The following is a 12,723-nucleotide window of genomic DNA, read 5'->3' on the forward strand; positions in this document are numbered from 1 at the left end:
CAATAAAAATCTGTTTTAAAAGCAATCAACCTCCTGAGAGATTGCAACAGATTTATGTTACTGAGTCCTATTTTAAGTCACTCTGTCAGTGTGCACTGAGAAGCACTGTCTTTTGATATTTCTTTTCTGTGTAGGAAATAAATACTTGTCCTATGCAAGATACATATTGTACATGGTGTATCTTTCCACTTTACACTTTCAGAGACCCTAGACATGAGCCACAATCTAAGCTGCATGTATATCTTCCCTGGGGTACCAGGTAAAATCATCCAGGCCCCTGGACCAAGTAGGTGTTTTTAATATTGGATAAGTTGAAGAGAGCAAGATGAAGACAGAAGTAGGTACTTTAAATAATTCTGGTTATAGGGAGTGAACTTCTAACTAAATCCAGAATAGAGTTGATCATAAATGATAAAATAGACAATTTAAGTTATGTTTTATTAAAATGCTTTTGCTGTAAAAAAAGAAGTCTAAGAAAAGAAAAGAAAAGAAATGAGAATAAAATCTTTATCTTAGATCTCTCTGATAAATATCTGCTATCCAAGACTAGAGAGAATTGATAAAATTGAAAGACCAAAGAGCATTCCCCAGTATATAAATGTCTTTAAGAGAAGAAATGCAAACTATCAATTACCATATCAAAAAATGTTCCAAATCACTAATATAGGAAGTAGAAATTAAAATAACTCTGAAATTTCACCTCACATTCAAACTGGCAATGATGATAAAAGACAGAACTAGGCAATGTTGGGGAAGGGTGGGAAGACAGTCACACTAATCTACTGTTGATGGAACTGGGAAGCAGTCCAACTGTTCTGGACAACCATTTGGAACTATGTGAGAAAAGTCACTAAACTGTTCCTACCCTTTTACCCTGCAATTCCACTACTGGGCACACAGCCCGAAGACATCAAAAGGCAGAAAGAAACATCCCATATATACCAAAATACTCATAGCAGCACTTTTGTGTCAGTAAACCTTGAAACAAAGAGGGTACCTATCAATCAGAGGATCTCTGAACAAATTTTGGTACATTAGTGTAATGGAATATTACTGCATGATAAGCAATAGTAAATATGAGGAACTTGGAGAAACATGGGAAAGAACAAAAGTAATAATATGCTACAATAACCCAAAAAAAAAAACATAAAAGTCAGGTGAACTCACATTGGGTGTAATGATCGACCTTGATAATGGAGAGTGAATCATGATTCTTGATACCTTCTTATTAGAAGAATGGGAGACCATGCATGTGATATGTTGGATATTCTCAGGACATGATAGATGTGTCAATTGGTTTTACTGAACTACTTTTTCATTTATGTTGTTAGAAGGCAGGGATGAAAGGGATGGCATTTTTGAGTGATTGTGGTATAATTTTAAAAGGCAACTACAAAACCTTGGAAAATGATTATTTTCAAAGTTAGCCTGGAAACTAAAGTGCATCTTGAAAAGAGACAGACATACACTACTGTTTCATGCATTTGGTGAATATTTCAGTTCTTAGAGTATCACTACACACAAATGTGAGAGAAAAAAAAATTCTTCCTCTACAAAAAGTGACATGCTACAATTACAGCACTGATTTTTTCCACTTTCTCTTGCAAATAGTAGAGTAGAAAAAGGCTATTTAATACTCATATGGAGTACTGGAGTCAGGAGGACCCGAGTTCAAATTCAGACTCAGATACATAATACTTACTAGTTGTGTGACTCTGGGCAAGTCACTTAACCTCAATTGCTTCACACAAAAAAAAACTCATATGAAACTTCAAAAACAATTGTATTATTGATCAGAAAGCAGAAAAGGGTTGTGAAAATTGCACAACACACACCACAAACACACACAGAGCAAATACTCAAGGGTGACAAATGAGACACAGGTCTACTTCTAATTTTCAACCAGTGTCAAGAGGATACTAAGTTCCTTCATTACTATCTTAAAATTATTTTCCTTCAAATTTTACTATTACCTAGTTCTATCTAAATAACATTTGGGTAGCTTACACAAAATAAAATCCCATATTATTTTCATTCTGGTTTCTCTGACATGCTCCCTATTATTCTCAAAATCGATCAGAGTCTAACAAACAAGTAATTATTGCTTAATAAACAAATGCAGAACAAATTTCAAGTAGATGCGATATGTGTCTTCAATGAAAACTAAGAAGAAAGTTCTATAATATAATGGAAAGAACTTTGAACTAGGCATCACAGGATCTGAGTTCAAATCCCAGTCCTTTTACTACCTGTGTTAGCCAGAGAAGCCACCCTTTTTCGGCCTCAATTTCCTCATCTGTAAAATGAGGGGATTCAAAGAAATAATTTCTATATTTGTTATAGTATATGTTGAATTTCATAAAATCAAATTATTTAGAACTGGAAGGAATCTTAATCCAAACTCCTCAGAAAAGTAACAAAATACATTAATATAGATTTAAAGGTGGTAAAGAATTTTATAACATTATCTCACTTCATCTTGGATAAGTGCCATTAATATCCTCATTTTACAGATAAGGAAACTAAGGCTCAAAGTTTAAGAGACTTTCCCAGGGACAAAAAGTTTATGAGCGTTTGAGGCAAGATTTAAAGGTCTTCATGAATCTACGTTTAGTGCTTTACCTTTCGAATCAGAGAATTTTTAATTTTGTAAAGTGTGTTCAATCAACTTGTTTCTTTCCACAGACTATATTCTTTAATAGCTGATATTGACAAATTCACACAAATGTCACTCATTACAAATGTAAGGAATATTTTTTCATGCTAATATTGCTCCCTCTTGCTTCCCTAGCTGTTTAAAGCCCCCTAGGCTTTTCAAAATGTATTTCATACACAGAGTCACTGTTCTGGCCTGTTTATTTAATTAAACATGACAGCCCAGCATACACAGAATTTCTTTCAGTTCCATAGCTTTTCACTTTTTTACACTTTAGTTTCAGTACAGAAAGAACAAAGTTCTTGTTTTGACTCCTTCCATGCTCTATAAGTTTATACAGATTCACTGACTTGACAGTAAAAGTGGTTTTACTAATCACACTTTAAACATCTAAACTCAAAAATGAAATTATAAAATATATGACCAAAAAATAGAAGGAAAGGGGGGAAAAAGTTTTCCTCTTTACCCCTACTAGGAAAAAATTGGATTTTTGCCTTTTTGTTTTTAAGAGTTGGCGTTAATGATATTGACATTCATATTTCATTTTGTCACCAAGGTGAAATAAACTCATCAGTACTACCATCTGTAACACTACAAACAGCCTAGTACTACTAAAATATGTCCTAAGTTATGACTGAAATAAAATCATGCATGTGAATATAAACAGGGAATGTTACCATTAACTTTCTTTTATTTGAGAAATGAAAGTTAGGACCACGGCTTAGATTAATTTCAAAAACATTTATTGCAACAGGATCTCATCTTTTCAGCCAATCATGTATCCGTCCTCTCCCCACTGGAAAATTTTCCAGCTATTTCTGCTTGTATAATGTACATCCATGCTTCAAATGTTTCCAAGTTTTGATAAAGTTTTAATTTATCTCAGTTACCCTCACCTTTTCTTAAGGATTTTTTAAATAAAAAGTTGTAATCTAATATGTAGCACAATTTGAACTTTTAAAGATTTTTTTACCTAAATGTCCACCATTATATATTTTTAATCCAAGCTCAATGACAAATTCAGCCTCCTTTGCTATAAATGTCACAAATGTATGAACACAAAGTGTACATACACAAAATGGAAAGGGGTACATGCCTCTAAATTACAATATATATTTCTGTCAAAAATCACAATTTCAGGAAAATCAATAGTATTGGTATGGAGTTTTTTTTTAAATGAAATGTGAAATGTTCACTGTAATCATTGTTCTACTAGCAGATATTTCTTTGATGTGTAAAGACAAAAGTGATATCTTTCAAACAAAAAATCCAAATGTTAAAGGGATGTATTAATAAAATATGCATAATTGAAGTATAATGTGTACTATCTGTTTATAGGTCATGCATAACAAACTGCCTGAATATTCAGTCTAGCAAAATATTTTATGGCCTGTGAGATTTATGTATATATGTACACATGCATTTGTGTGTGTGTACACACACACACACACACACACACACACACACATATATTTAATAACCTGTGTATTTTTGGTTCTTTAGTGAATCAAGAAAACTTCTTTTCAAATGCAACTAGCCTACATGCCATATAGATAAACATACTATTTGATGAACTTTCTTAAAAACTACATGCCAAGACACTGTTCTGCATTCCATATAATCTACTGCTGCTTTCTCCTTTAAGACAAAAGTAGTTGCAAGGTACAGTCAAAGGTGATCAGGATTTGGGATCTAAGAACCTGGGTTGGTAGCCTGGCTCTGATACTTATTACCTCTGTGACCTTGGACAAGCCACTTAAACTTGTCTAGGCCCCCAAATTCCATTATATGTAAAAATCAAGGAGTCATCCTAGATCATCACTACAGGATCACAAAATTAGAGCTGGAAGAAACCTCATACATCGGTCAGTCCAACCCTCTCATTTAACAGCAGAGGTAACTGAGGCCCAGAATGGTAACAAGCATCAAAGGTGGGATCTGTGACCAGATCCTCTGAATCCAAATCCAGCACACTTTCCACTGTACCATATTTCCTGAAATCCCTTAACCCTTTAAATTGATGGCTACGACCTCTGCCTTAAAGTCTTCCTCTCCTTTAAGGGCTTGGAATAGTTAGGGGAGGGAAGGAAGGAAGGAGTGAAGACAAGTTTTATAAGGAACTGAAAGTTCACTTTAAGGTATACAGACAAGAGTAAGCTGTGCTCACCCTCTCTAACCCTTACAACTTAAGATGGTCAAGGTCCAAATAGGTTATCAAGTTTATCAGAGCACTCTGCTTTCTTATATACTGCCATTGAAAGTTCCTGGCTAAGTCCAATTTATTACTTTGTAGTGTTTTGTGATCCTTTTCAAGTTTGAAGAGTAGAAATTGTTTTCAAGAATGGAATCATTAATAGTTAACAAACAGAGGCACATTTGGAAGGGTCAATTACTGGTTTTTATAAAAAGTGTCAAAGACAGTGGTACACTTTGCAACATAAATGATGTTTTCCTTCTCTCTCTCTCCTCTCTCTCTCTCCTCTCTCTCTCTCTCTCTCTCTCTCTCTCTCTCTCTCTCTCTCTCTTTGTGTGATTTATTATATGCTTCCTCATCAATTCTACATCTTTGGGTAATTTGTGAGGGTTGGGTGAATGTTTTGACCCAAAATTTCACTGGTGGAGGTTAAATGCTATGCTGATAGAATATGCTATCCCGGCTTATGAAGCATCTTATATTCACTTTAGAAAGAAAAAAAAAACTATTCTAAAAAGAGGAATACTTGCCCATAGTTTCTTAAATTTTTCAAGGACCTGAATTTCACAGAGATGCAATTTTAGTTTTGTTACAAACCATTATTGATGAGGTTGCACACTGAATAATATTTTTCACAAATAATACAGTTAAAAATAGTAACCAAATAAAGTTAATGACTTGGAATAATTTAATTACTCTATTCCACATGACAAGAATGGTGTAATACTCTTCTCAATTATCAACAATTTTAAAAGCCTTAAACCTCAGACATTTTCTTTAAATGAGAGTCAATTTTTTTCACCTATCAATGTAAATATAAAAACAAGAAGAAAATAAAGGTAATGTAAAACCTGACACAATTTATTCAGGCACTTTACTTGTCTTAAGTCTATTCAATATCTAATACAGTGAAAAATAGAAACTTGGCCTCTGAATGGAAATATGAAAGCTCTTGAATTTAAATTTACATATATGAATGAAATGCATTGGAAAGGAATTGTGCATGATGAAATCAAAGAAATGTGACCTTTTCTTTAAAAATGTATAAATTGTTTATATGCTGTTCACTTCCAAATATCTGATAAATGAAGTGATATGTGCTAGACTGTTATGCCAGAGGTAGAAAGATATGCTTCCATGTACCTGTAAAAATAAATGGTCTTCCCCTTATTTAACTTTCTTAACATTCTCTTAGCATTGCTATAGTTCCTATTAAGAATAATAGAGTCAGTTTGGGGATATGTACCACAGTTTTGGAATTTAGTTACACAGAGTAATGTTTATTTTATCTAGACAATATGTTAAATAAGTATGCTTAATTTTAAAACAAACGTAAAGTATGTAATAGTGAATTACTCTTCCAAATGATAATATAAACAACCACAAATATATGTACAAATCAACTCATTTTCAGAATGAAAAGTAGCTACCCACACCATATGGTGACTTCCTACTACTCAGAAAATGCTCAACTGCTTGCACAACCAAATTAAGAACCTGGAAAAAAAAGTGTTTTTTTTCACATTTTAGAATAATCTCTCAATCAATAGTCTTTCAAACATTAATTATCATTTAGTCTCAAAAGTTGAAAAATGTAAATCCATATTTTATCCCCTATTTTCCCTCTTTGACACTGTGTCAGACCTGTTCAAAACACAATACTTCAGTAAAATACTTGAAATGATCTCTACTCATAAATGATCACTGTTTAAAAAATTAAGTTTGTTTCTTTTTAAGTTACAGGAAATGTTTTTTAGAACTGCAATGAAAAGACACTGGACCCCAAGAAGCATCTCATGATTTTCATTTTGTCCTCAACTACTCATAATTTCAGAGGATGTCAGACATGTAAATGTCAGAATGACATTTACACAAAAGTATGCACAATCATTTCCTATTTAAATTATTTTTAAAAGGTTTTTTTTTCCTAAATAAGGGTATAACAGTTCAGTTTTCAAGAACTTCAAGGATGATTGCTAGGTCACTGATCTACGGAAGCTAATTGCTATGCAATTTTTAAACTTAAAAGGAATTTATGCATTCTGTTAACTACAATCCTGGACAAATGTCTCCTCTAACCTATGTACATAGTTTGCATAGATGTACAAAAATGTTTTAAATCCAATCTTTGGATACATCATCAAATCGTCCTGTAAAACCACATTAACAATTTATCTGTTTCCATAATCCTACAATTCACAAATGCATGATTACCAAAATGAGTGTCTATTAGCGTCAGCTTATAATACAATAGCTATTCCCCCCCCAAAAAAAATTCCAACATATTTATAACCTATTGGAGAACCTCAGATATCCTCTTTTCAAAATAAAACAAATTGTGACACTTCCATAGTTTTGTATTGACAGCACTAATTCAAACAAGCCTTGCTGTAGAACTGTTTATCTTCGTTCCACCAATGAACCACTGTATGAGAAAAACGGAAGACATACAACAAAGGCCACGTTTTGAAAAGATCGTCCACCACTTAAAACTAAACTTCATTAATTCAAAACATCACTTCAAAATAAAGAAGGAAAGGAAGTCAACACATTTTAAAGAGTTTGAGAATGGGTGACCTAGTCAGGTGTAGGAAATTTTAAAAGTTGCAACAGCTGTGAGCAACCATCTAGAGATCTTCTGTTTTGCCCTGAATCCATGTTGGTGACTGTTTAAGTGACAAGGTGCTCACGGTCAGAGAAACTGATGCCCATCTCCAAGCCTTTTAGATGTCTCTTTTCCTAGCCTCTGTGCCTTCCTGCTGCAAAGACCATTTATTACTGTGCCTCACAGCACTCCAACTCTCTCCACCCTGCCCCTGTTTCTTCTCCACCGCTGTGTTTCAGACGCGAGAGGAGTAAGTCCTTACCTGTTCCCTAGGTATGCAGGGCAGGGAGGTCCTGCGATGAGACTTGCTGCCGCAGCCGGACATCTCGGAGGAGATCATGGAGCTGGACCGCCTCCTCCTCTTCAACACCGAGACCTCTTCTTTAGTCCCTACAACCAGCTGGGTGCCAAAATCCTCTCTCCGGGCGGCTTCTCTCGGTTGGGGCAAGATTTTCTCCGGGTACCTGGCTAGAAGCAGCCCCACAAGCCCAGCTGAGTAAGCCAGGTATGGCCTCCAGGCGACCTTGACCCTCTCTAAAGAAATCAAGGACGCGGTCCTCACCGCACTAATCAAGAAGATCATGAGGACACCCTGTCTCAGCTTCAGCACCAGCCATGTCGCGGCGGCCAAGCAGCTGAGCACCACCCCTGTGGCGGGGAGGGAGAGCAAGTGATCCTCGCGGACTCCCAGACCGATGTGGACAATTACTTCCCCCCCGCAGCAGGCGGCCAACAGCAAGAGCGCGAGAGGCAGTCGGACCCCGGAGCGCAGCAAGTACAAGCCCATCCAAAAAAAGGCGCACAGAAAACCGAAGAGCAGCGCCGCGGGCTGCAGCCCAGAGCTGAGCTGCCAGCCTCCGCTCAGAGGACCTCCCCGAGGCAGATTTAAGACGCCCCCTTCAGCTGCTGCTGCTGCTGCTGCTGCTGCTGCTTCCTCCTCCGCCGCTGCGGCCGCCGCCGCCACCGCCGCCGCCTCCGCCTCCTCCTGACTCTCCTCCAGGTCACAGCTGATCTCGCCTCGAACCAGCCTCACCACGACCGCCAGCAGAAAGGAGAGCGAGCCAGCGCAGAGCGCTGAGGAAAGTTTCCGGGAGCTCCGGAGCTTGTTCAAGACCAAGTCTCCCCAGCGGACCTGGCAGCCTGGGTCCCGGGGCGGTCTCGAGGGACTAGCAGGGCTCAGGGGCAAATGCTTGGCGTTACAAGGGTAACCGTTGCAATCGGACCCCGGGATCTGACACTCAGCCTCCTTGCCACTGCTGGATTCATCACCGACATCAGCAACCTCTCCAGTCGGAGCCATGGTTTTAGCCTTATTCACTAAAACACCAAATGGGGTACCAGCTCCTACTGCCTTAATTTCTTTCTCTTTTAAACCCCCCTCCCCAAATCGCCTTAAGTTGCAGCTCCACAATAAGCAATTACTTGCTACTAAAAGTGGAGGGAGAGGAAGAATGGGGGTGGGGAGGGGAGAATAAGATGCTACCAAAGGGGTTCTTGAAAGTTCAAAGCTGGCATGGGAGAAAACGACCCTACTTTTCTTGAGCTTTTAAACAACCACCCCCCAAAGTCTCTTCCCTCACCCATACACATTCTCCCGGGTGGATTCTTACTTGAGGTCTTTTAAAACTGTGAAATGCATCCTTCGCGTGCTAGCGGAGGGCTGGAGTCAAAGCAGCAGCAATCGTAGCAGCAGCAGTAGAAGGACAAGTCAAAAGTGCTAGTTAATCTCTAGGCCATCTCCTTGCAACTCACTAGCGCTGGCCCCAGCCTTTAGCTGAGCTCCAAAAGCAGATGGAGTCTCTCCGCCCCCCTCCCTTTCTTCTCCCTGTCCTTTCTCTATCACTCTTTCCTCTCCTGCTCCAGTCCCTTCCAGCACCGCCGCCAGACTAGAATCGCCATTCCCCTGGGCTAAGTAGGAAAGCTGGGTTGTGGGATGAAGGCGGGGGGCGCCAGTCCAGGTCAGTTTTTAAAAAAAAAAAAAAAAGAAAGAAATCGAAAAGCTGATAGAGGAGGGGAGAGGAAGAAGAAAGGGAAGGGGAATGGATGGATGAGAAAATAATTAAGAAGTTGCTAAACCCAGTCGCGGAGACAGACCCTTCGAGAGAAAAACAGCAAAAGGGAAGGAGGAAGGGAGAAATGAAAAAAAGGAAGGGAGGGTAAGAGGGAAAATGGGATGTGCTTTTTCTCTTTTTGGCGCAGTGTTAGTCTTGGGGATTTGCAGTTTTGTAAACTAAGCAGATGCAAGCGCCTGAGGAAAGTCACACTTTGATCTAGGCAATCCCTGAGCAAAGTAATCCTAAAACAAGAAAGCCAGAAATTGGCGGTCTCTTATTCGCCTTTTTTTTTAAGGCAATTCTGAAAAACAGACTTCCTCTCTGTGTTTGCCACTACCCCCGAGGAGGCGCTGCTCCTGGCGCTACTTCTGTATTGCTCTTCATCTCTTGACTAGGACCTACGCAATAAACACGCAGGAGAAGCCGCTAAGCTGAACTCTCTCCACAACCAAGAAATATTTTAGTTCAGAAACTTAGGATCAAATTACTTGCTTTCCCGTTGTCGTTAACTTTTTAGATGTATTTGGAGGAAGGGAATCTGTCTGGCTTCCTAAAAGCAGAGAGGGTGCTGGGTAGCCAAATCACTCCCTTCTGTCATTTAAAAATTAAGAAACCAACCACAATTTCACTCTTTTGAAGAACTACCATACATTCATTCACAAATTAATTTAAATAGCAAAACAATTTCAAGAGGCATTTCTGAATGAACCTGCTTGAAAAAAAAAATTTTAAACAGTAAACCTTTTGTGGTTCTTGTTGGTGTAAATGATGGACAATTTCACAAGTTACAAAGACCACTTTATCATCATTGCTGTCAAGATGAAGGGTTGTTTTCCTGGTTGTCACTTCCTTTCTTTTTGAAATTTTGTCAGTAACGAAACAAAAGAATTCTGAGTCAGGAGTATCCCTTGGTTATTGACTATTGAAAGCAAAACTGGGTTTTGAGGTTAGACTTTCGGGAACTTCAAAAGGTTAAGGTGTCTAGAGTAGTTCTAAACAAACATCAGTTCCTCCAAAGGGTAGACTGGACCATGTCACCCAAATTCCTGTCACTGCAAAATTGTTTTTATATTGACAACAAAAAACTTGTGCCAAACAATTAGTACCATAATCACATCTGTGATTTAAATGGGTGGCAATGATGTCACACAAAAATAACAAGGTGTTTTGGAAACTAACAGCAATTTCTAAATATAACCAAGCACTGACTTCATCAAAGGTTATGATGATTAACAATTATGACAACAACACAAATAGGCTGTTAAATAAGTGTGTGCCAGACCCTCAGTAGTCCCTTCTGCTGCTGGGGCTTTCATTGATAGACAAAGCAAGGGCCCTTACATGCAATTCTAAAACACTCTCATGTTCTTTGACTGAACTCAACCCCACAGAAAACGATGGTGATAATTAATAAACCACCTTTGCCTAATTAAATTCATATTTCAGGTGAAAGTATTTTAGTCTACATGATCTGGCTAATTGCTTCAATATGCCACTTTATTCTGATATAGATGCATAGTTTTCAAAACAAAAGTGAAATTGGATCTTTAAGATATGATTTTATTAAATGAATGGTTCCTTTATACTCTTTATACTCCTTTTTGCTATTAGAGATTTTAATGATAAGACACACATGTATGTTAGAATTAGTACCATTGCAACTGGTCTCAGCCAGAAATGCAGAACTCACATGTCATGTGGAGAACAACCAGGGCAGCTAGTCAATGAAGGGAGGTACCATCTGTTTAATAATTAAGGTAACAGGAGAAATAATGTCCTTGCCAAAGACAAATGAGCCCCCTATCATGCACACACATACTTGTAGGTTTCCATTGTATATGCTTGATTTAGATGCTACCCTCCTGGAATTTAGTAAGGAAAAAATCAAATAATAGGCATTTTGGCACCCACCAAAATGAAGACATTAAAATTTTTAGAACATTCCTAGTTATGGGTAAGTTTGGGGGTTAGTGACAAAAGCATGAAAAAGTAGTTATGGACCATAAAATATAAATTTTAAGACACATTTTAAGATCTGCCATACATAAAAGGAAATACATTAATAGTGACCTAACTGAATTTTTCAGAGACAGAAGATAAACTTCCTGATGTGAGACAGGAAACGTGTTACACCTGTTGCAAATCCTCTCACGTGGAAGCATGTACTCCTCAGAAATATTACCCAGGTACTCTATTGTTCCACAACTTCTCAAGCCCAAAACACTCATCTTTCCCGTAATCCTCTTCACTTCTGAACTTCCCTTTCAACTGCTGAGGGCACTACCTTCCTTCCAGTCACAAAGGTTTGCAACCTTGATGTCATTCTTTACTCCTCACTAGCATTCACCCCACATAACCAATCCGTTGCCAAATCCACCTCTTGCTGTATTTTCTTTTCCACTTTTACAATATCTGTTCTATATTCCTACTCATAAAGCCACCACCCCACTTCACTTTCTCATCACCTCTCACTTGCACTGCCATTATAGCTTCCTAATTGGTTTCCCTACCTCAAGTCTCTCCCTAATAAGTGTAGTGCTGATCATGTCAAGGCTTTATTCAGTAAACCCTACTAGCTCCTTATTCCTCCAAGATGAAATATAAATACTTTGGCATTTAAAGCTTTTCCTTGACTGGCCACTTCCTACCTTTCTAATTTCTTATGTTTGATTTCCCTCCACATATTCTCTGATCCATCCATTCAGGCTTCCTTGCTTTCCTTGCGCATAACACTTCCTCCATCTCTATGTCTTCACACTTCCTATCCACAGTGCCTGGGATGCTCTGACTCCTTGCCCCTGCCTCTTAAAATCACTGGCTTCCTTCAAGACTCAGTTCAAACACAAATTCTGCAAGAACATTCCCATCACCCCCCCCCCAACTGCTACTGGAGCTTTTCCCTCTAAGGCTACCTATGTGCTCTGAATGTACCTTGCATGTATCTATTGTTTGCATGTTATCTTTCCCATTCAAATATAAATTCCTTGCAAATGGATAAAAGTGTACGCTTTTCATGAAAGCCTAATTTAAAAAAAAGTAGCAACAGGATATTCTCTCTATAAACTTCATGCACCTGTCCCATAAACACACATATATCAGTGGGAAGAGTGTATATACATAGGTGGGAGGTGAGCAGACACATAGGGGATGCCTTTGGCCAACTCAGATACACAGAACACCTTATGCTTTTCATACCACAAGGCCACAGGTGTTT

At 38.2% G+C, this 12,723-nt stretch overlaps 1 protein-coding gene across 2 annotated transcripts in view; it reads right to left on the reverse strand.

Annotated features, from left to right (window-relative positions):
• PDE3A (phosphodiesterase 3A) overlaps window positions 1-9,881 on the reverse strand; it is a 382,388-nt gene extending 372,507 nt beyond the window's left edge. The window contains exon 1 of one of the 2 annotated variants that reach the window (XM_020994229.2): window positions 7,718-9,875. In XM_020994229.2, the coding sequence (XP_020849888.1) occupies window positions 7,718-8,755 (1,038 nt within the window). In that variant the 5' untranslated portion in view covers window positions 8,756-9,875. Of the gene's footprint in view, window positions 1-7,717 lie in introns of both variants that reach the window. The other variant, XM_078155239.1, reaches the window with a different exon arrangement.
• Window positions 9,882-12,723: the final 2,842 nt, after the last annotated feature.

Source organism: Phascolarctos cinereus, unplaced genomic scaffold, assembly GCF_003287225.1.
Source record: "Phascolarctos cinereus isolate Bilbo 61053 unplaced genomic scaffold, phaCin_HiC Scaffold_1;HRSCAF=81, whole genome shotgun sequence".
Classification (NCBI taxonomy): Eukaryota; Metazoa; Chordata; class Mammalia; order Diprotodontia; family Phascolarctidae; genus Phascolarctos; species Phascolarctos cinereus.